Source organism: Phaethon aethereus (genome assembly GCF_964289735.1).
Source record: "Phaethon aethereus genome assembly, chromosome: Z".
NCBI lineage: Eukaryota > Metazoa > Chordata > Aves > Phaethontiformes > Phaethontidae > Phaethon > Phaethon aethereus.
This window is the reverse complement of record NC_138577.1, coordinates 57,325,502-57,348,535: the sequence shown is the minus strand read 5'-3', so window position 1 is coordinate 57,348,535 and position 23,034 is coordinate 57,325,502. Positions and strand designations below refer to the sequence as shown.

The 23,034-nt window shown below is 46.6% G+C and overlaps 1 protein-coding gene across 1 annotated transcript in view; it reads right to left on the bottom strand.

The window, feature by feature from the left end:
* Positions 1-21,144, bottom strand: part of NRG1 (neuregulin 1) — a gene marked incomplete at both ends in the record, with an annotated part of 184,866 nt that extends 163,722 nt beyond the window's left edge. The window contains one exon of the mRNA XM_082013482.1: positions 20,167-21,144. Coding sequence (XP_081869608.1) covers positions 20,167-20,386 — 220 coding nt within the window. The remainder of the gene's footprint in view (positions 1-20,166) is intronic.
* Positions 21,145-23,034: the final 1,890 nt, after the last annotated feature.

Here is a 23,034-nt window from a genome sequence, read left to right as displayed (position 1 = left end):
GGCTCAGCCTCATCACATGTGGCCACTGTGTCTCTCTGAAGCTATCCGAAGTGAGTAACTGCAAAATCTGTTAGAGGAGTCTGCTGCTCCTTGACAGACACAGGAGGGATGTTTCCAAGCAATAAGATGAGATCGAAGTAGCCAACCAGGACCAAACCTCCCTTTGGAGTGTGTCTGTGTAGTGCTCAAATTCTTAGGTGTTTTTTCTTTCTTTTAGTAGTCTTCAAGAAAAACAGTCTTTCATGAACCGAACAAAACCACATTATCCTAAAAAGATGGTATCATGTCAAGTTCCAATCTGGGTTTTGACTGAAAATCGCATGTAACAGGCAGAATGCATAACTTTCTCCCCAACTGTGCTGAACTCTAGGGGGTTGCCAGTCATCTCTTTTGTCCAGATTTTCTAGAAGGCATGAGAAAGAAACTCATATTACATGAATAAATCAAAAATAAAAGCTTGATCCTATAAAGGTTTGGGAAAGCAGGGGTTCACAATGGAAACTGTTGTGCAACCCCAGCAGCAGAACTGGCAGGTGTACCAGGTTTGCTTTAAGGCTCAGCCCTGCAAGGTGGCATGAGTAGAGAGAACAGGGCTGTCTCACAAGCAGCCCAGAGGCAGGCAGGACTTATTTCCTGGTGATGAGCAAAAAGATGAGTCTGCTGTTTACCTAAAGTGATGTACCCACACTATCTGGCTTTTTTATTTTATTTTTTTTTAACTTCTGTCTTTTCTCTCACAGATTATTTCACTACTGCTGCCATCATGAAGCAACATGCATATCTCTGCTTAGGAAAGTCCATTTATTCCCTTTTGTCATGAGCTGGGTGATGGTCTGATGTCCATCCAGCAAACCAAGGACTCCCTCTTGGATCTCACAACACTCTCCTGTGTTCAGGTGTCACAACCGACAAAACAGTCTCTGATTAATTACAGTCTGGGATTCTACCTACACACTGGGGAGATGAAATAACTGTGGGGACACCCAGTAATAACAGGCTGAAAAAACCTGTGATAAACAGACAAAGAAAAGATAAAACAAACCCTCTTCCTGAGGGTCTGGAACCTGGTTCTAGCCATTTGTCCTAACATTCCAGTACTTCCTTCTGCAAAATTTGTCCTACATTGGTAAGTACATAATAACAAAAGCTATGCAAATGAAAGCCATGAAAGATTGATGGAGGAGGCCAAGAAAGAACCACAACAGTATTAGAAAGGGATGTTCAGAAGAAAGGACATAAGGGATGAGTTCACTGCATCTGCTGAAATTTAATATCCTGAGTCCCCCTTCTGGCTGCAAAGGGAATTTTATGTAGGAAGCAACCAAGCAGGACACCATTATTGCTAAGAGAAATGGAGACAATCCAGCCCGAAAAGCGCTCTGTAGACGGTAAGCGTACTGTTTTCACAATATTACCTCATTCTGAATCTCTGTCTGTCTACCGAGAGATGTCATAAAACCCAACAAGGCTGAAAAAAATAATAATAATAAAACCCAACAGTATCATTACATTGAACATCTACTGTACTTTTCCCTTTTAATCACTGCTTCTGGAAAGAATTTAAGACACGCTTTGGACTTTGGAAGTCATTATTTCCAGGTGTGATCTTCTTTTTGCAGAGTGTTTTATCTCACGAGCCTCATGAATTTCCAATAGTACATGAACAGACCAAGGGTTAAGGAAAACTGGTATCAAAATAGCATTTTCCTGGAGCCTCCAGAACAATCAAGCTATTTGTGATGGAGGGAGAGGAAGCGAGCACACACTGTGTGTTCAGGGAGGTGTGAAAGGGACCAAAGGCCATTCTCATTAATAGCCCTGACATGAGTGGGAGTGCATAGAGGAGGGTCAAAATCCATCAAAACAACAAAATTATCATCTCCGCTGGCAGTGCATGGCACCTCCATCTGCAGCCTTCACAGACCTGTCCAGGGATGACTGAACACACACCAAACACACCGTCTGATCATGGAAGTCCAGGTTTCCATGCCAAGAAAGGCAAAAAGCTCCAGGGCCAGGTGCCCTTTTCCTCACAGTCTCTTCCCAATCTTTCTGAGTAGAGAAAAAAGTTGTGAAGTTTTTTGTTTCTTAGTATTTCTCAGTGCTCATAAGATGGAATTGTTTTGATAGTTAGTGAGAGGTTTGACAGCTGTTAATCCCCAATCTCAAACTGATAATTTAAATAATCAGAGGAAGAACTGACCTAAGCAGCAGGTTTTAATAATTTTTGTGACTTTCTGTACCTCATTCTTTCCCCAAAAAGGAAAAAAAGAGAAAGAGTCTCAGTGTTTGCCAACTATTATTACACTCTTACTTGTTATTAAGCACAGCCCTTAATAACTCAGTTTTCCAAGCTCTGAGGATATACTGTCTCTTGCCCTCCATTTATTTAGACAGTTGTATAACTGAACATACACATAACCACCCTATAAATTCTTAGGGTTTTTTTTATACTGGAAAATAATGTATCATCTGATGTATTTGTTATCTGACTGATGGTTCTGCAGAGGGATACAGATTAAAATACAGAAAAAGATAATTTTGACAGGACTTGTGTTAGCTGAATCTGCTAGACACATAGGAGAGGGAGAGAAACAGAAATTTTATTAAAACATGTTTTGAACTCACAATCAACAAGCTCACTAAACAAAGAAGAACTAAAAGTGTCTTTATGAGTCACATTTGAGTGTGGTCATCATGTCCTTAAAAAAGGAGAGGCAACTTAGTTTTAGACATAGACTGGGAGAGAAAAATTCAGGTTTTCACTAGTATAGCCCTTATTCAACTGCACTTTGAAAAAAATCACATTGAAACAGATTAAAAAAAATTTTAAAACCCCAAACTTTTCTCAATCACCAAAGCAGACAAACCTAGCATTCAAAAAAGATCTCAGACAAGTGACATTTCTACACTTTGGGCTTTCCATGTGGGGAAGCTTTTTCATGGGATGGGATGTAAATTTACAGAGCTTTGGTTATTTTTACACTCAGTCACTTCAGGCATTAAATTCATATTGACTCGAATGGCTTACTGCAATTTAAACTGGAGTATCACATTAGAAACTACTAAAATGAATGGTCCTTCATCCATGATAACGAGTCCAAGCGAATCAGAGAGAGGTACAGAGAGAAACCAACATCACGCAGGCAGTCTGCCTAGCAGAATACTTGCACGGTATCCTTTCTTATGAGGCGTGATGTGAAATATTGTAAAACTGGATGGATAGGCAGAGAGCTGTCCATTGGGGCTAGAATTCAAGAAAATCACTCTAAGGTAGGCACACAGGATGTGGGAGGACAATAAAGCTCAGGACAAAAAGGCAAGCCACAGTGGACTTGTGATGAGATAGCTGCACAGGGAGTGTTTGGGGTAGAAATGGAGAACAAGGAAGAAAAACTTGACAGAAATTGTCAAAATCAGCAGTTTGCTCCCCAAGCCCCAAGATTCACTTCTATGCAGACCCAAAAGCCGTATCAAGACATGACAAGTTCTGCGTGATGTGACTCCTCAACTCTCCCACATGCCCCAGGCATTGTGGGCAAAAGGGTTCTCGACAGAAGTAAATGAAACTGGTGCATCCAGGTGGGGACACCGTTGTTGGCCATTTTCCTTGCAAACTCTTACTTGACCTTCAGCAATGCTTTCACACAGCCTAGCTTAAAGCATTCCTCTTCTGCTCGTGACACAAAGGGCTAGTCTCTGGTACACCCCATGGTGAGAGGTCCAGACGGGACTCATGTAACGGGTGAGTTTGGCAAGTGCAGACCGATGCACGGGGGACGGGGCGGCGGGGGACATGTGTGTGGAGTCCATCAGGATTCACTGAAGGCATGCATTTTTCCTGCATTAGTTAAATCCAATAACACATCAAAGCGGACCTATCCCTTCTGAATTTGGGTGGCTTTGGTTTAATTCACTCCCAAAGCAGATTCAACTCCAATGTACTCATCTCTGGACAGGAACCTCCACTCCAGTGCTTCCCACAGCTGAACTCATTCACTTTAAATGTTAATATTTTGAGTGCCTTGCCTGGACCAGCTGTAGGACTGATCACCTGGAGTGTTTGTGCAGAGCAGCAATTGGGCTGTAAATTCACAGTTTAGCTGACTAATTTGCTCTTGCAGACAAGCCATTATTTTGACATAAAAGCCTAATCAACTAACTCCCCCCCCCCCCACTTACTCAGAGTTGCTGTGGTTCTGCTGTGGCCCATGACATACCGCGAGGGTTCTGGCTCCCATCTCTAAAACAATTAGTCTGGGGAAATTTAACCGCGCTTTCTGCGCACCTGTGACTGGCCGCACTCCCGTGCCTCTCCCAACCAACGCACACAGCCTGCGAGCACGGCTCCCAGGGCTGCGGTGCCCAGGCTGCACCCTCCCAAAAAGCTGACGGGGCGGACGATGCTGTTTCTCATGAAGCCAAATGGAACCACTGGTTTGGCAAAGAAGCTGCTCCTGAGGGTCTCTGCTTAGAAAATTTATATTTTAAACAGGCAACAGCTAATATCAAGAGGGAACAGATACATTACCAGCAAGTCATTTCCAAGCAGCTAATAACGGTTTCCCTACCCACCAGATCCTAGGATGCATTTTCAGGTTTAAGCATAACATATACATTGTAAATAGCGGAAACATCTGGGGTTTATTATAACACCACTTTGCTAGCCTTGGGCATTGTACAACTCCCGCAGGCCACGGTTCACCCTTGACCTGCCAAACACGATTACTGTGCTCAGGCAACTTCCCCTGCTCCACAGCTGCTCGCCTTCCCCTCCCCTCCGTCAATACTCATTACCGCTATCATTAAGGCGACCAACCTAGAGCAGCCAGTCAAAAACTTGGGTTGCCATGGTCACTGCATGGAAACAGCGTGGCTGTGCGGGCGGGGAAAAGATGATGAGGATGGCCAGTGAAGTCATTTTGCCTGCTGACCCCAGGGGAGGTAGGGCTGCACAACACCATCTGCATCGGCAGCTTTTTGCCTCCCCCACAAGGCTACCTTCCTTCTCTGTCCCACCCATCTCCCCCTTGTTGTGGCTTTTCCACACCTCAGTTTACCTCCTTTCCCAATCTCCACCCTCCCACTGAGCCAAAACTGACCCTGTCCTTCTCTCTCTCCTCCTGCACCCTCATCTCACAGCCACGTCTTGCTTCCCAAGCTCTCTGCTCCCGCCCTCCTCCCTCTTTGCTCTCCAGCAAGGACCTCTCTTCACTCACTCATTTCTCACTGCTAGATGTCGAGCCCCACAAATCCCAGTCCTGTGACCACCCCTGTTTTTCCCCAACTTCTCCCTTTCCTCTGGAACATGGTCCCAAGCTGGCTTCTCCCTGCCTCTGTGCAACAGTGGGAGGTATTTCAGGGTTGTTGGCACAAGGGTAGACTGCAAAACTGTATCTGAACTAACTCAAAGTGTGAATCTAAAGTACTTCAGTTACGCTATGGTTGGACACACCTGCAGAAATAAAGTGATCTTAATTCTGGCTGGTTTAGAGCTAGGTTAAAAAAAATCCAAATGGTGATACAATATGGCTTAATGTACACGCTTTAAAAGCTCATTTGGATGAGCTTTCCAGGTGTCCCTTCATAAACTGGCCACTGACCACAGGCTCCTGCCTTCCAAGCATGTATAAGCAGTGCCGTTACTGCCTCCAGCTTGATCCTCCCTGCTGAACGCCTGAACAAGTGGGTAGGAGACCAGGGCTCAACACTTCTGTTCAGAAACACAGCAGAAAGAAAATACAACCTGTGTTTCCAGCAGCTCTGTCCGCCTGGGAACCAGCAGCAGACCCAGCAGCCTCCCAGCCAAGTCACGACCCCTGCTTACAGCTCACAGGAGCGTAACGCCTTCCCGATGAACCCTCTGTTACAAGAAGCCTCCCTGAGAGGTAACAACCATTCCAGCAGCAGTACATCCATTTGCAGAGAGCTATCAAAGCTTCTCTGCCACCCCTCCTTGATTAAAGGCTACTGATGGATGCTGTACCCACGCTGGCCCTGGAAGACAGAGTTCAAGTGCTGATTGCACTACTGGTGCAGTATCCCTACTCTCTCCCTTCCCTGCAAAGTAAAGGCAAATTTCTGCACCTGAAACGTATTGCCTTTTTAAAGTTTTATTACTCAGTAGCCTGGTAAAATCCTCTGTGTTAGGAAAAATGATAGGTAGCATTGTCTCCTTTTTTTTTTTTTTTAAATTTGTTAAGTTCAATCTACTGATCAATTTAAACATCATCCTGGAATTACGCTATGGTAAAACAAATGCACATTTACAGAATAAATGGAATTGATTCTCTTTTGGAGAAAAAGGCCTTACTAAATGAGGTATTTAAATATAACCCCCAATCCCTCTCTCAAGAAGCACCTGGTAATTCACTTTTTGGATCAAATTGCAACTCCACAAAAACTTTATGACCTCATGTGGTCTTTCCACCCCCACATTCCTCCCTAGAAACGTTATATACAGCATGCTCCAGGCAAGGCGGTTTGTTAGAAATGCGGATGGTGGTGCTGGGGAAAGAGATGTAGCAGGCACCAGGACAGCAGCAGAGCACTGAGAACATAAGAAGTGGGCAGCTGCTTAAGGAAGGACTGCCTGAGATGCTGATACATTCATTCCTGGTGAAGCGCATATCCTCCACTCCTGCTTGAAGAATCCTTCACACCCAGTATTCTCCCTTGTCAAACAGGCCCACATGCCCATCCTTCTCTCCGTCCTCAAGCATGTTTCAGCACCCATAAAAATCCTGGTCAGACAAAAAGCTAGTCTAGCCTAGTATCCCATCTCCAGCTGCAGCTGATGGTGGCTGACAGGGAAAAGAGACAAGAAAAAAAGCAACCATAAATCATTGGTTGTGATGCCCTTGGCCATGGCAAAGTCCTCCAGGACAGCAAGCTGCAGAGGAAGGAGGCACCACTGTGTCAGGTGAGATGCTTGGGAGCCTTTGTGGTGTGAAGCAGATGCACAAGCTGCCTCTGGCTCCTCTGGTGGGGCTTGGAGGTGGTGGGGAACCTTGTCTGGCTCCAGGGAGGGACCTGGTTCTGGTGAGGTGGGGCTTTCCACTGCAGCAGAGATGACAACCCTCAGGCAGTGTTGCTGGACCCATGCGTACCCTGATGATGGTAGGAGAAAGATGTGCAAACACTGTGAGGGTAATCCTGCCTTATGTTTCTTACCTTATCTATTTCCTGGTTATAAAGCCAGCAGTCACCATGGTTTTGTGAATGGAAACAACCTCACAAACAAACTCCAGTTCTAAATATCCTGGGTTGTTGCTTATCCCTCAACTTCAAAGCAATTTATAGCTCTTATTTGTGTCTGCGTTCTTTGGGATTGATCTGAAATGGACTGGGTTTTGCCATGCAACTGATAGTGAGAAAAATCATGAAACAAGGCCATCCTGAGGCTGCTTGCTATTTCTTTAATTTGTTAAGGAGATGTTAACCAACTGCAGCTTTAAGAAAAAAATCAAAGGGAACTCACTATTCTGGACATTTCAATACTTCCCTGCTGTGAGCCATGGTGGGGAGAGTTCTGCTTTTCCATGAAGAGCTTGCTTCCCAACACTATCAAAAGAATATGCATTTGTTCCTTTCTAGAACATTAATACAGAATTAAAAGGGTTATTAGGGAAAATGCACTGCTTTCTCACAGTGGCTGTCAGTTCTGTTCTTTAAGGAGAGCAGTGTTTTCCAAATCTGTGCCATCCAGCTGTTGGCACATTTCACAGGACCACTCCCCGAGGGGGTCTCTCCAGGAGCTCCAGCATTTTTATGGAACCACGGGTTAAAAATGGCTTAGAAAAGAAGCCTTTTCTTTTCTTGACACTTCCCCAGTGGAGAAATTTTCTGATGTAACATAACTCTAGGAGGTCTTGAACACTTCAAAATTAACTCCTCTCTTGCTGGAGTTGTGATGGGACAGAGTGTATGTGTGTGCACGAGCCTGCATATATGTTTGCACTAATATTGCTCTAGCATGACTCTAGGAAAAAAAGACTTTACCTTCTCTTTGCAAAAGCTAAGTAGATGAGAGTAGAATGAGAAACAGCTACCACTTTGCTGATGGAAAGAGGATTGAGATGAAAAAGATGCCAAAACACCTCCAAATGTACAAGCACCTGATCTGACAGGTCAGCTTAAGTTAGCCATTAACCTCATCAGCAAACATTAGATACTTAATTTAATTATCTTTCCCTCCCTGCCATCTCTAGGCCAACAGACATGATACAGTGCATCATCTCAATTTCTTCCAAATACTGTTTTTGCAGGACAGCAGTCCATTTGTTATTCTCAGTTTAAATAATTTGCAGCGTCCATTAATTGCATTTTCACTTGGCTCCTTTGGCACTCACCAAAGGACACCCAAGATGGGTTGCTCACAGTTTAAAATACATGAGTACCCACGTAGGCTGAGAGAAGAGGAAACCTGACTGTAGGCATGATACCTTCATCTTGCACACAGCCCCAGCTGTGCAGTCTGTTCCGTTTACCAGACTGCTTAGACAAATGCTCAAGTTTAAGTCTGCAGATAGTCTCAGTGATGTTCAAGGAGTTTCATGCATTCCTGACAGGTCAACTTCCTTGTAAGTAAGCTGGAAGATGAGGTTCCTTTCAGGGCCTATCTGTGCACAGAACAGGGAGGTACATAGACATGGTGACCCCAGAACTGCTTGTAATGTATAGGAGGGATTGGATCCACTGTTCTGTCTATGAGCTAAGGTCCCCTCTCAACTGCACAAGTGATTTTGCTATAGTTGGCATCCGGTCTTTGTCTTGCTCATGGCTTTCCCCCCAGCAAGTCTGTGATGAAAGCTTTTCTTCCTCTGGGGATTTGGCTCAAAATCACCAGAACCAACTTTTATTCTTCCCTGTCCTATGCATGCAGGTTCCTGGGACACATTTAGGGAAAACTGCCTACGCTGAAGCAAGTTAGCATCACAGTCCATTCTTTCCCACTTATGCACACAGTATAAAGGCCTTACGCACACAGGCCTACCAAAGTAGACTTGTTTTCTTACAGCTCAGAAATAGATGGAAACACTGACAGTACGTTGCTTCAAAATCCTTAATTCTGATGCCACCTGGATAGCACAAAGTGTCTAAACCTCCTGTCATTGTGGGAAGGAAAGCAGCAATTCAAATTATATGATGGTATAAATCAGAGCAGTTTCTGGGCTACTTCATTTCATGGTGGAGATGGCAGATTACGAGCAGCGTCCCTGCCAAAACACTGAGCAGCCTTTGGTGCTGGAGAAAGCCTGGTGAAAATTTATGGTTTGGCATTCTCAGGTATAAGCATCTTGGCTAAGTATGCAGAGGGTGTACATTGTGTGACAGAAGACAAGGCTCCCATACACTTTGTATTTATGCAAGCATTTGAAAAGCTTGCAAAATGAAGTATTTTCACATGTCCTCATGCCATTTCATCTCACTGACATGCTGTTTCCCTCTTGCCAGTGCCATGGAGGTCCCTTCTGGCAAGCTCACTGTGGCAGCCAGCACTCAGCACAACTCATCAGAGTCTGACCTTTTGTGAAACAAAAGGATAACAGACACCAAAGACTCGAATTATAGACCCTGGACAGAAAAAGAGCTATCTAGACCCAGCAGCTTACTTCAGCTTTGATGGCACTTGCATACAAAGTCAATTTGAGAGAAATCCATGGAAGCCTAGAGTGAATCATGAGAAGCATTTAAAAATCCACCTTGGGATTAAGCCATCCTCAGCCATCTTCTGTGCCCTGGGAATCTCTCTTCAACACCTCCCCTCAAGAGGAAGCAATGTCACTGGCAGCAGCTGTGCAATTACTTCCATACCTTTAAAATAAAGTGTCTAGATGAAGCTACTGCTCTCTCAACAGCTCTTAGAAATTATATTCCCTCCCTTCCTCTTTCTTGTGGACAGCAGTGAAGATGACATCCCCTTAACACAAAGCTCTGCCTTCATCCTGCTCTTAGGTACAACTTACGCTGCAGCCAAAGAACTGGTTCTCCTCCGTAACCCTGCTTGGAAACGGGTGGCAGACTGGTTATTGCCAAGAGCTTCTACCAGTCAGGTGTGAGCTGGAGAAGGGATGAGGGCAGACAGCACTTTGGGGATAGGAGCAAGGACACCAGCAGCTGAGCCCAGCGGGTTCCGAAGTTTGTGGAACCGACATGAGCCTCAAGAGAGAACTTGTAGCTAGGATGAGCGCTGATCATTTTGTGATAGGATGGGCCCTAACCCTACAAAGAGGCTCCTCATCTAGATGGTCTTCACTGAAAGAGTGAGGACGGAATGGCGTGAGAGACACTCTCACTCACAGATAGAAGAAATAATCAAGGCATAGCAATGGCAAATAACATAGGAGTGGGACTCAGTTAAAAGGACAGTTATCTTTTTTTAATCCCCCTCTCTGACCTTATTTTAAAATCCTCCCCCCCTTGGATTATTGCTCTGAAATAGTTTTCTAATTTCTAACCTTGCTGGCATTTCACACAGACAGGGAAACCTGTGCTCAACATCAGTTTCACTTTCACTGACAGTAAGTTCCTTTTCCCCACAGTTCATTTCATCATCCATCATTTTCACTTAGCCTTTTGTACATTTGTGGTACCTGCTCACATGCCATGCGCTACATGCTTAAGAAAAAGGCATATTTAAATCAAAATGTATCCACAGAAAAAAAATAAAAGGACAGGACTGCTGGAATCTACAATGTTAAGTCTTGACTTGCTCAGAAGGTCAGACTAAAAGCCTGACACACAAAAACCTCACCCAGTAATTTTTGCATTCATCCCATAGCTTTTGGTTGAACTATAGCACATCTTTCAAAAAAGATACCAACCCTCGCCTCAGATGCTATGAGTGACAGAAATCCTCCACACGCCCAGGCATGTCCCTCTTCTGCACAACTGCCTTCAGTTTTAAAATCAGTGCCTTTTAACTAACCCCACCAGTGCACTGGCAGCTCCATTCATCCTCTAGAGCTCCCATGGAGAATACACTCTTTACGGTGTGCTTTATACTTCTGTATTTCTAGTCCACCCTTTCCAAGAACAGCCCAGAAGGCCAACCACATCCTTGGCTGCACCAAAAGAAGCATGGCCAGCAGGTTGAGGGAGGTGATTCTGCCCCTCTAACTCTGCTCTGGTGAGACCCCACCTGGAGTCCTGTGTCCAGCTCCAGAGTCCTCAGCACAGGAAAGACATGGACCTGTTGGAGCGGGTCCAGAGGAGGCCACAAAAATGATCGGAGGGATGGAGCGCAGGCTTGGGAGAAAGTTGGGGTTGTTCAGCCTGCAGAAGAGAAAGCTCTGGGGAGACCTTACTGCAGCCTTCCAGTAATTAAAGTGAGCTTATAAGAAAGATGGGGACAGACTTTTTAGCAGGGCCTGTTGCAGTAAGGGTAATGGTTTTAAACTAAGAGACAATAGATTTAGCCTAGGTATAAGGAAGAGATTTTTCACCATTAGAGTGGTGAAACACTGGCACAGGCTGCCCAGAGAGGTGGTAGATGCCCCATCCCTGGAAACATTCAAGAACAAGTTGGATGGGGCTCTGAGCAACCATTTTCAGGTTTGCTTTTCAAAAGGTTAGCTACCTTCTCCAAAAGTAACTTCTCTTGAGATAGTCAGGACTGCTGTAAAGCTGGTATGGTTCACTGCAGAAGTACAGCAGAGGGCAGAAACAAGAACGCAGCACTGGCTACCCTGGGACACAGTTTTTACAGGTCATATTGCTCCTACTGAAGGAGGAAAGCTCTGCATGGGAAGTTTCTCTTCTGTTCTTGCAATGGGACAAGCTGCCCTTGGAATTAGTCTGCTGGAAAATTCTTCTACCACCACCTTCTCTCTGAGGGTCTCTCAAATCCTATCAGTGACACTCCCTGAACATGCAGGTCTGGCACAGTGGCACCACTGACATCTTCCCTGGTGCACTTCATCCCTGTATCCTCCCTGTGGAAAAGACTCCTGACACAGAGCTGTCTGCGCAGGACTGGTGGCACAGCAACATGCATGCTACCTAAAAAGACCCCTCATCTTTCTGGGATCAAATTCTGATCTGGTGTGACCTTGGACATGAATAGACTGTAGGCTCCTAGGCAATAGGAGCTTGCTCTCACACTAAGCTTGCTCCACAGAGCGGGGTTTGAAGGATACCAATTTCAGTTAGATCTTGAAGGAGTATGATGACACAAAAAATACCAGTTTATTTGGCACAAGTCAAGACTACATGTGTTCACAGAATAAAGGGCCCTGTTTCATTTACTGGCATCCATTCCAAATATAATGCAGTAACTCAGAGCAGTTTTCAGTGCTGTTTCATATACAGGTGCAATATAGCATTGACAGAACAGGGCCTTTTTTCTCTTTTCAAAGTCCAGTGGACTTTCCCAAAGGAAAACTAAAAGGTCGTCACTGTAGAAGCCAACAATCCTGCTAAAATATCACATACATGCACACATATACACACACACACAGTCAGAGTCTCCCAATATTGGATTTAAAGTTTAACTCTTCTGGCAGTGGGAACAACCTCTATCAATCACCTCCACAAATGGAAGTTACCAGGACTCTGTTTAGTCATCTCAAGTATGCATTCATGATTCTGTAACTGTCTTCAAAGGGATTAACCATTAGCCATAGGACACGGCATGTGGTTGACTCAGGGGTGAAATGAAAGCTGTTAATGCAGGAGAAAGGGATTGAGAAAGGCTCAGCCTGAGTCCAAGTGCTGAATGCCAATTCCAAACTGCCTGACCTGGATTCCCCCTGCTTACAGAGGTGGAAGGACCATCAGCTCATAAAACCTGAGAAAAGAGATGCACAGAGGGAATGAGGAAAGGCTCCCAAGCAAACTGTCACAAATGGATTAGCATCTCTCCCTTCCTCCCTGACCTGTGAAGCCTGTGGACTCCTTGTCAGAGCTAAGAGGAGTCAAACGGGCTACAGTGAACAAACTACATAACATGGTCAATTTCTCCCCAAATTTAACGCTTCCACAGTAAATTACACCAGAAATGCAAAAGCAGACATAAGTAGAACTCTGTGCACAAATAAAACACTAGCAGTTACTTCAGACAGGAGGTTATGTTAAAGATCCCTATCTGTCCCTTATGAAATACCTTGCTTTCTTTTCTTTGTATTGTTTTTTTTCTACATTAACAGAACGAGAGCAGGTGGGAAGGACAGGAGAAAGGACAGACAGATGGAAAGCAGGAAGAGAAAAAAAGGAGGAAAAAAGGGGGGGGGCAAAAGGGAGAAAGAGGCAAGGATGGAGAAAAGAAGAGGGTGAGGAAGAAAAGGACAGAGGAAGAAAAGGACAGAGAGGGAGGCATAAAAGAAGGACAGTGGGACAGATGGAAGGGATGAAGGGAGGAAAGAAGGGAAGGAGAAAAAGAAGAAGGAAAGGAGGAAGAAATGGAAGAGGAAAGGGAGGGAAGGAGCGTGGTGGGAAAGGAAGAGAGAAAAGAATGAAGGAAAAGAGGAGAAAAGCATGCTCATAAACACCCCTGTGACCTCACACTGGACGATTTCATACTCATATCACATGAGATCAGAGCAGAGTGTTTACCAGGACCTACGTCTCCTTCACAGCTTCTCTGCCAGTTTACCTGCACACCCACCGGGCTTCAGCAGAATGTAACAGCCCCCCGCCTTCATTTTCAGCAGACAGCTTTCCAAGCTGCCGCCCTCACGTCACCCTCTGACACCGGTGACGTACCCGCAGAGCCAAAGGACTGCGTAACGCTCCCACACGGCTCAGCCCCAAGCCCCGCAGCCCCGGTGCAAGGGCAGCTGCCACCCCACCGCAGCCGTCGGCGGCCCGAGGAGGGAACGGTGCGGGGAGCCGGGGCTGCCCCTCCCGCGCCGGCCGCGGGGCCGCGGGCAGCAGCGCGCTCCCGCCGCACCCTCTTGCGGCCGCCGCCGGCAGCGGCACCGGCAGCGGCACCGGCAGCTGCAACCCTAGTCGAACTCCTCTTCCTTTCCCTTCAGGTCACCAACGGGGTTTTTTTGTGGGTGGTTTTTTGTTGCTGTTGGGGTTTTTTTGGTTGGGTTTGGTTTTTTTTTTGCCACCTTTCATTATTATTTTGATCTTTTTCATGATTTTTAAAGCAGCACTTCCACTGACGCCTCCGTGAGCGTCACATGCCAGCACCGCAGTCCGGGCGTGTTTCCTTTCCCTTCGCTCCGCCTCAGCTGCACCCCGCCTTGGAGTCCCGACACTGTCACCGTAACTCTTCAAATTCAAGCCTTTCACCCTAAATCGACCTGGAGGAAGACCTGCCCCCGCCCCCGGCCGACCCCAGGACTCCGTGTATTTGGCAGCTGAGGGTTAACTGAAACGCGTCAAGCACATTCAAGCAGTTCTTTGTACAGCTAGAATGACTCACACAAAATATTGACACTTCGTTTGTTTTCTTGTATCATAACGGAACATGATAAACTATCAGTACAGTTAAAGGCACATTCACTCTTGTTACTTTTGGAATGTTAACAAAACACTGATTTGGTAAGAATTCATAGCATTTCCAGAGCTTCTGACACCCTGCGACACGATTGTTCTTCACTGTTTTGCACTTGGTTATAAGTACCTGCCTCAAACGACTATCAGATGCTTACGGATTAAAAGGGGGAGGTGGGGGAAGATGCTTGGAAGAAAGTTTTCCACAGTTCAGCACTTAGCTTGCCTTACTTTCAGAATAACAAATTGCCACTTAGGTGCCTAAAGTGGAATCTGTTGTCAAAGATATTCGGTAGCTCCACTGTGATTTTTGTGGCTAGGCATTCATGAACCAACCACCCAAAAATTTTTTTGAAAACCTAGAGACTTTGATTCAGTAGATGAGGTGAAAAGTGAGTTGCCCCAAAGAGTGAGTGCTGAAGTCTTCTGAAAAATCAGCCGCATAGGATCCTTTTTTTTTTAACTTACAAGAGCTCTTTCAAATTGTTTCACTCAACTTTTTTTTTTTTTTCAGTTAGTGCTTTTCTAGAAGTCCAAGAAGAGAAGCGCACAACCGCAAATAGACAAACCCAGATTCAAGTCTCAGCTCACAAGCTTTGCCAGGGATTAATGTTTTAAAATCCTTGCATAGCTTAGCAGATCTTGGCATTTCTATACCCAAGATAAAAATTTTGTTCAGTCTTCCCCAGCTATCAATATTTGCACAAAGTTCAGAACAGTCTCTGGATTTATTTCACAGGGGGAATGTCTTTCTATACACATGCAGTATTTACTGGACAGCTGTACTGGTATGTCCTCACAATTTTATTTGCATTCCCATGGCTACAGTCAAGTAGTACTTGTAGCGTTAAGTCAAAAAAGGTTGAATGGTGACTAATCTCATTTATTCACAAAACATGAACACACTCGCATGCTTTTTAAAGGATTCATTCTCAAAATTGCTCTGAAGATTGTGTGGAATGTTTGGAGCATTCAGGCATTGCACACAGGTGGAGAGTCTTTCCTCCCAGAAAAATGTACAGGCATACCAGCAGCACATAAATATTTTGGCCTGGAAGCACCAGAAGAAGTTGTCACTCCTTCTAAGCAATCGTTTTCCTCTAGAACTGGACAAGTTTTTTCCAGAAATCACGGCTCTTGTTCCATCTCCAAGGCTCTTGTCTTCAATACATGCTAAAATATTGACCTCCTTTCTGACCTCTCTTTATGAATATTGAGTATCAATTTAAATTTAGCAAGCCCTAGTCTGAGCTCTAATCCTCCTGGCCAAGCCCTGACCTGCAACTTGGTCTTTAATATGATCAAAACCATTTCTTCTTCTGTTAACCAAGGCTGCTACCAGGATGCAGTCAAAGGTGATGCTCAGTCACACTCATCTCATCTGAACTTCATGCTGTTTATTTTGCCATGTAGTCTCAAAGCTCTGGCATTTTATCTAAGTCTAAACTAAATTTCTCACCAGGAGGTACTTATTTTCTATGTCAGTGACCGCAACCTCCCTTCTCTGGGCTCTGCAAGTGCAGATGTGTTCAGAACAATGCTGCTGAGGTCACCTCACTGCAATGATGATTGGGACTCATCTTCGCCGCTCTTCCCTCATCCCCCACCAACTTTCTCTTTCTGCACCAGATTCCTGCAGAGCCTTGGTCTTCCTACTGGGGCTACTGAACTAGAGAGTGGCTGACATAACCCATAGCCACGGAGTTCGCTGCTCTGACAGGACTGCCAGACTTTGCACCCATCAAGGTGTTTTTCTCAGAAATACTTCATGCCTTCTCACGCTCTGTCCTTTCAAGCCCAACAGGCTCTCCCTTGTCTGCTCTGCTGAGCAGAAACCACCTGAAAACTTACATTCCCCAAGATGTCTGCAAATGCTTGAGAAAGGGGCTGGGCAGCTGATGTGCTGGTGTACCACATTATTTACCAAAACATAGCTCTTTCACAGAGGGATTTTTCCCAGACTGAGTCCTTTCTCTCACTTTCCTAGCAGCACCTTACATGGTGCTGAGGTTGCACTGAGGTTTGGCTGGCAGAAGGTTCAAGGGCTGACAGAGTACCCACCTCCCTGCCCCTGCCGTAACAGCCCCTTGAGTCAGGAGCCGTGCCTCTGTGAGGGGAAGGTCTGGAGACCTTGCTTCACAACCTTAGCTTCCCTGCATTAGGTTTCTCTGCCCAGGCTGGATGTATTTCCAGTGTGCAGGCGATGCCCTAGGAAGCCCTGCTTGGCAGATTTGTTGAGCCTGTCTGCTGGCACAGCAGTCCAGTGAAAACACTCGGGGCGAAAAGCTGTAAGCTTCTGTCTGTAGCACTCTCTCCTCAGTTTTCCACCCTCTCTGTTTATCCCAGCCCAGAGTGCCCTGCTGAAGGAAGACACAATCGCTCTGGACTTGACACAAGCTGGACAGAATCAGTTTGTTCAAGACCACTTGAAGTGAGGTGTGGGGAAATGTTCTTCTACATCATTTTAGTGATGAAGAAACCATAGCAACACAGACATCCCCAAACTTTTGTAACAGAGCCTTCACCTGGGCAATTGAAAATCTGAAGGCACTTTTTTTTCCTGCGTTACCACTGTGGGGCTGACCAGAAGAGGCCAAACCTGCTCAGTTGTTTTTTATGTTTCAGTAACTCTTTAACTTTCTTCTCCCACAGTAATTCTGGCGTTCCCAGATTAAGTTATGACAGAATATAGTAAAGAAACATTTTCTTATACTTTTTTTTCCTAAGTAATAAAGCTGATCCTCAACCTGGTGACAAGTTATGAATGAGACAATGCTTCCAGACCCAATATTGAAGGGATACGTGATACACTTTGACAGCCAAAAGCAAACTAAGCTGAGAGAAGAAAAAACAGCACTAAACAAAAAACTCAAAAGCTGCTAAGGACTTCTGTGCTAGTACACAGATCTTAAAACCGACAACTGGCTGCAAGCCACTGTTTTTCATAGAGAAAGAAGGCCATGAGCAGAGGCAAACTACTGACAGAGGAGAGCACAGCAGAGAAGATGACAATTCCTGACATAATTCAATTTAAGAAAGCAGGTCACTAAAAAGCAAAACTGTTTCATGACCTCTCAGACTGCACATCCTAAACATAGCAACTGATAATCAGGTATGCAAAACTGTATTAGCGAAAAGGCGAAATTATGGTCCCACCAAGACAGAAAGCCTTCATATCACCCCTACTCAATACTGTCAATCAACATGTATAGCCCAGTCATTAATTCAAGCTCTAATATGCTTGAACAGAACCAATAAAAGCCCATTGCATGAAATGTAAAACTGCTCTCTTGCCACATTTTACATGAACCAATCTTTCTGCTCTTTCTCTTCTAAAATCAGATGCTTTTCTAAGTGCTCCCCAAAACAGAAAATATCCATAAATAAGCAATTAGATAAAATTTATAAACGTAAAATTGCCAGTGTGATATTATTTAATTGTGAGTCAAGTGTACAGTGATGTCTGATGCTGTATTTCATTCTATTAGATACCATACCTGCAAACACTACATGGATTAGCCGCACATGTGAATTACGCTGCGACATACGCTCATCTTGGAAGGAGTGGGATTTTAATTACATAAGATAGAAGAATGCTCAGTTCTTGCCCACACAGGAAACTTTTGATTAGTAATGTCAGGTATGGATGAAGGCAGTACTCTTTCATACCGGCAAAACCACACCGGCACTTTGGAGAACAGAGGCAAGCACTTGCCAGAAAAATGGACTTTTTCTGGTTGAAATACTGACATATTTTGGCTTAGCAGGGACATGAGCCCTCTGCAGTTTTAGCAAAACCTTAGGAGTTGGTCATGGGCTTCCTGAGACTGTCCCAGCTCCTCCAGTGCAGCAACCCTGCTCCACTGGAGATGGCAAGCTGTCCACAGAGCAGGAAAAAGAGAGCTCTCCTACAAGAACGGGCTGGGACGCTACGGGACTCTGAGGTGTGCGCACTCAGAAAACGCATGTCTCCTTTATGCCTCCTCGGCAGAGCTTTCCTGTCATAAATCCTCCAACATGTCATTGGCCTCCTGTTTTCCATGTCAACGACAAAAAAACCCCCACCACCAAAACCCCAAAGAACCAAAACACCCAAACACTTCAAACAGCCCAGCTGCCATGGGTAAGTCTGCCAGAGGTTTCAATGTTCCAAGAGGCAGTTAGTTTTAGCAGGAGATGCTCACAATGCTGGCATAGCATAATGGCAAGCAGGGCTATAAAAACCCAATAGAGTGAGAGAGAGAAAGAAGGTCAAAAAGAGTTTGTCCCTAGCTTGGAATAACAAGGGAAATCTCCCCTGCTGTACCTGAAATTCATTTACACCTACTGCTGAGCTGGGTGAGTTGTGTCTCCAAGAGACAGAGAGAAGAGGGTGCATTGGGCAGTGCTAGTTTGTAAAGATTATTAGCCCAAAGGGATACCTGCTGCTGCTGAATTACACACATCCTCCCTGAGGGCTGGTGATTAAAGTCTAGAACAGCGTCATGCTGGCCATGATGCACTAAGCAAAATTAATGTAGATATATTCAGAGAGATTTACCCTGCTAGGCTTTCTGTTTATGTGGCTGTTTAGAGGGAAAAGAAACCCAAGGGGAAAAAGAAAAAAAAAATAATGCCCAAATCAGGCAACTGCCTGCTTTTCATATGCTTCTTTTAAAACAAGCTCCCACAAACAACTAAGAATTCAAAGAAACAGATAACCTAACCAATAACTCCAGTTACACATTGCTGTTGCAAAAAGCTAAGTGCATCTGTATGTACTGCTAGACTTTCTGATAAACTAGGTGGCATTACACGAGCTCTCTAGGAAAAGCATCATGGGCTCTTATGTGTTTGTACAGCACTGGGAGTCTTGATCTTGACTGGGGTGTTTGGCTGATAGAAATAAATAACTACAGTGAGCAAGGCAGCACGCTCAGCTGCCACGCTACCTTTAGGTTGATCGACAGAGTCCTGCCTCTGTGGACACCTACCAAAGACAAGGGCATCAGTGGCATGAATCCTTGCACTTAATACTGGAGAGGCGTAAAAGAAACAACATGTGCTGCTAAGCGAGCAAGAGGTCCTCTCTGATCATCCCTGAGTAAATAGCTGCAAGTTTAGACACAATACCCCGCACGAAAGTTTGCCACCCAGTTCAACTCAGCTATGTGATTTCTGGGGAAAGGAAGGGACAGAAAACGTGTTTTGTAATAGGAGAGATAGACCCACGCCCTCCAAAAAAGGAAGAGAGAAGAGAAGAGAAGAGAAGAGAAGAGAAGAGAAGAGAAGAGAAGAGAAGAGAAGAGAAGAGAAGAGAAGAGAAGAGAAGAGAAGAGAAGAGAAGAGAAGAGAAGAGAAGAGAAGAGAAGAGAAGAGAAGAGAAGAGAAGAGAAGAGAAGAGAAGAGAAGAGAAGAGAAGAGAAGAGAAGAGAAGAGAAGAGAAGAGAAAAGAGAAGAGAGCAACAGCTGGCCGAGAGCCGCTCAGGGGTTCGGGGCCGGTGGGAGGGAGGGCGGCAGACCGGCCCGCTGTCGGACAGCTGAGGGGGTCCGGGCAGCGCCGCCGCCCCCGCCGCTCCGTGGGGCCGAGCAGCTCGGCGACGGCGGCGGGGCCAGGCCGGGCCGGACGGGCAGCGGCGGCGGCGGGCGCTGGGGATGCCCCGGCTGCTTGAGGCCCCGCGGGTGCGGGAAGACCGCGGTGGGTCCGCGCAGGGCGGCCCCCGCACCTGCCGACGGGCTTACCTGTGGCGGACCCGGGCGCCTCGCCCTCCTCCGGGGCAGCGGGCTTCTTGCCGGGCCCTTTGCCTTTCCTCCCCTTCCTGCCGTTGCCGTCTTTTTTCTTATCGGCCATCCCGGCTCCTGCCGCCACCGCGCTCCCCGCCGCCGCGGCCGCCGCCGTCCCCGCCTGCGCCCCCTCCGCCGCCGCCGCTGTCGGCTCCCGGAGCGCCCGAGGCTCCAGCATCGCTCCTGCCCGCCGCCGCCTGGGACTTGGAGCAGCGAGTTCCTTGGAAGTTTTTGGAAACTCCTCTCCGGGCCTTTTTTTTTCCTTCACCCCCCTCCCTCCTCCTCCACCCCCTTTTTTTTTTTTTCTTTTCCTTTTCTTTCCTAATAATAATAATAATAATAAACTCCAGCCCACATACACACCCCCTCGGCACACGCCTTACTAACGCCCGCCCCGGGCACCGCACGCTGGCTCTCGGGCGGAGCCTGCGCGGCCCCAGGGCGTGGGGCGGCCCCGGCCCCGGCCCCGGGGAGGGCGCAGACACCGCGGCCTCGGCGGGGCGGGGCGGGGCAGGGCAGGGCAGGACGGGGCGGGTGTTGCAGCCCGGTGCCGCCCCGCCGATCGGCAGAGCCGGCGGCTGGTCGTGGAGGCGGGTGGCTCCGCCGCCGGAGGACCTGCGGGCACGCGCGGCGGGGGAGGCGCGGGGCCTCTCCCGGGGGCCGCGGAGGGCTGCGGCGCGGGTTCGTGGGTGGGAGAGAGCAGAAGGCGGCTGCGGCTGCGGTGGTGGCCCGGGGTGCTTGCGTCCCGCCGCTGACGCACCTGCTTCAGCCGCGGCTTCCTGCGAGGTCACCGGCGGTGCGCGGGAGGGAAGGGGGATCCGCAAGGCCAGCGCGCACCCCGCACCCGGTGCTTCGCAGGGGGATCAGGGTGGGCCCGTTCCTGCTTTCGCACCCTCCCATGGGGCTGATCACAGCCACCCCTCCACGCCGCTGAGGCTCGGGCGGGTGAAACCTGTGCTGCCGTTCATGACTGAAACGGCACCCGATACAGCAGTACCTGCGACAGCTTTAAAGCAACTGTAAAGGTGTAAAATACACCGAACTGAACTCCACCGTCATCCGGAAAATTTCAAGAGTCTGCCTGTACAGTTTCAGCTAACCTGAGCCGTATTCCCTGCTGGTGCAGATAGCCGTTACCTGTCGGAGGCGCGCTTACAGCGTTAGGTGGGCAACACAGTACTCTTGAGAGGTTACAGAAAAGATCTGCACAGTCTGCTTGAAATCTCCAACAGAAAGTTTCCCCTGTATGCTTGGAAAGGTCATGCAACGTGGAGAAGCAGAAAGGATCAGATTTCTACTTAGCAGTTCTTAGTGATTCCTCCTTCTCTTGAGGAGACTATCCTGCATGTCCCTTAGGCTGCAAAAACATTTGCAATGATCACCGTGCACGAAAGATGCTATAGAATTGGTTTTCAGTATTGTTTGATTGAAAACATTCAAAAAATCTTCCCGAGTCAGGCCCGAAAAGGACAAAACACTCCAAACCCAACATATACTGACTTCCTCACCTTCTGTGGCTGAAAGTTTTATGGCTCAATATTAGGGTTCAATTTTTTTTTTAAGATACTCTCCTGGAGCAAGAAGCTTTTGAAGAAAGCAGTGGTTAACAAGTGATACTGGGTTTTCAACATTTGTACTTTGCAACAAACAGGAAAAACCCAGCGCTCGTGTAGTTCTGTCATTGAGTGAACATTGCCTGCAAAACAGTAAGGTGAAAAAACAGACTTTCTAAGTAAGCGCCATGGTGATACAGAATCAGTGAACAAATAAAAAAAATAAAAAAAGACATGGGTTAAATTCTTGACCCAAAGTAACGTTACAGAGGGTGCCTGCTGCACGATGCATTTCAGCAACATTTTGGATTTCTCGATACACGACGTTATGACATCCTTTCTCAAATCTGCTGAACCGAAAAATAGGGAATGAGCCCCAGGCAAGGCGGGGAGAGAAAGCAGATCTCACGAAAGAGCAGCGGGCGATGGGGAGGTATTACCGTCGGCAGTAGCGCCGTGTTTCCTTAAGGGGTCACTACTCAGCAAGGAGGGAGCCTACGCGGAGACAGCGCTAGGTATCGTAGTGTACTTTTAAATAATCTGGGTATGACCCGGTTTTCTGTAACTCTGCAAAATCTAAATGCTCAAGGTAAACATTACCTTCACGCCGTGTTCATCAGCATCAGACCGTCATTCCAGGCAGTTACCAGCATCGAGGACCCGTGAGTAGGACACTTGGACGGACACACCCCACACCTCCCGACTTCCTTTTTGAAGGTGTGATATTGTGGGAAGACCCCAGGAGCCCGAGGATGCATTCAAAATGAAAGCCTAAAAGTGAAAAGTCAGATTCCTGACTCCTTGTCACCTCCTCTGTCATAAATGGGAAATTTCTTGGGAAAACATACCAGAAATCTGCCCCAGAAATAAGCCTATTGTTCCCAGAAGGAAGTCCATCATTAATTTTAAATAACGTGTCATAGATCTACAGTGGAAAGGTGTGATTTACCCCTGTACACACTGATGAGAAAGAACCAGGTATCGCTTATAGCATGCAAGACTGTCTCCTCTCCTTTGCTGTTGCCGGCTGTGAGGTACTTCAACAGAGTGGGTAGCAGCTGATTGAGCACCACGTTAAAAGAGCCCTTTCCCCCTCTCAGATGCAGTAGTGTGGTATAAAGTGGGCTTGTCAGACACCGGGCAGAAAATCCACAACGTACAACAATCTTTTGAGCTGCTATAGCATAGTCCAATTCACTGATCTCAAAGCACTTTATCAGTTCCCACATCCAAAGGCCGCTTTGGACTTCTTGAAATAGAGGGATGCAACCAT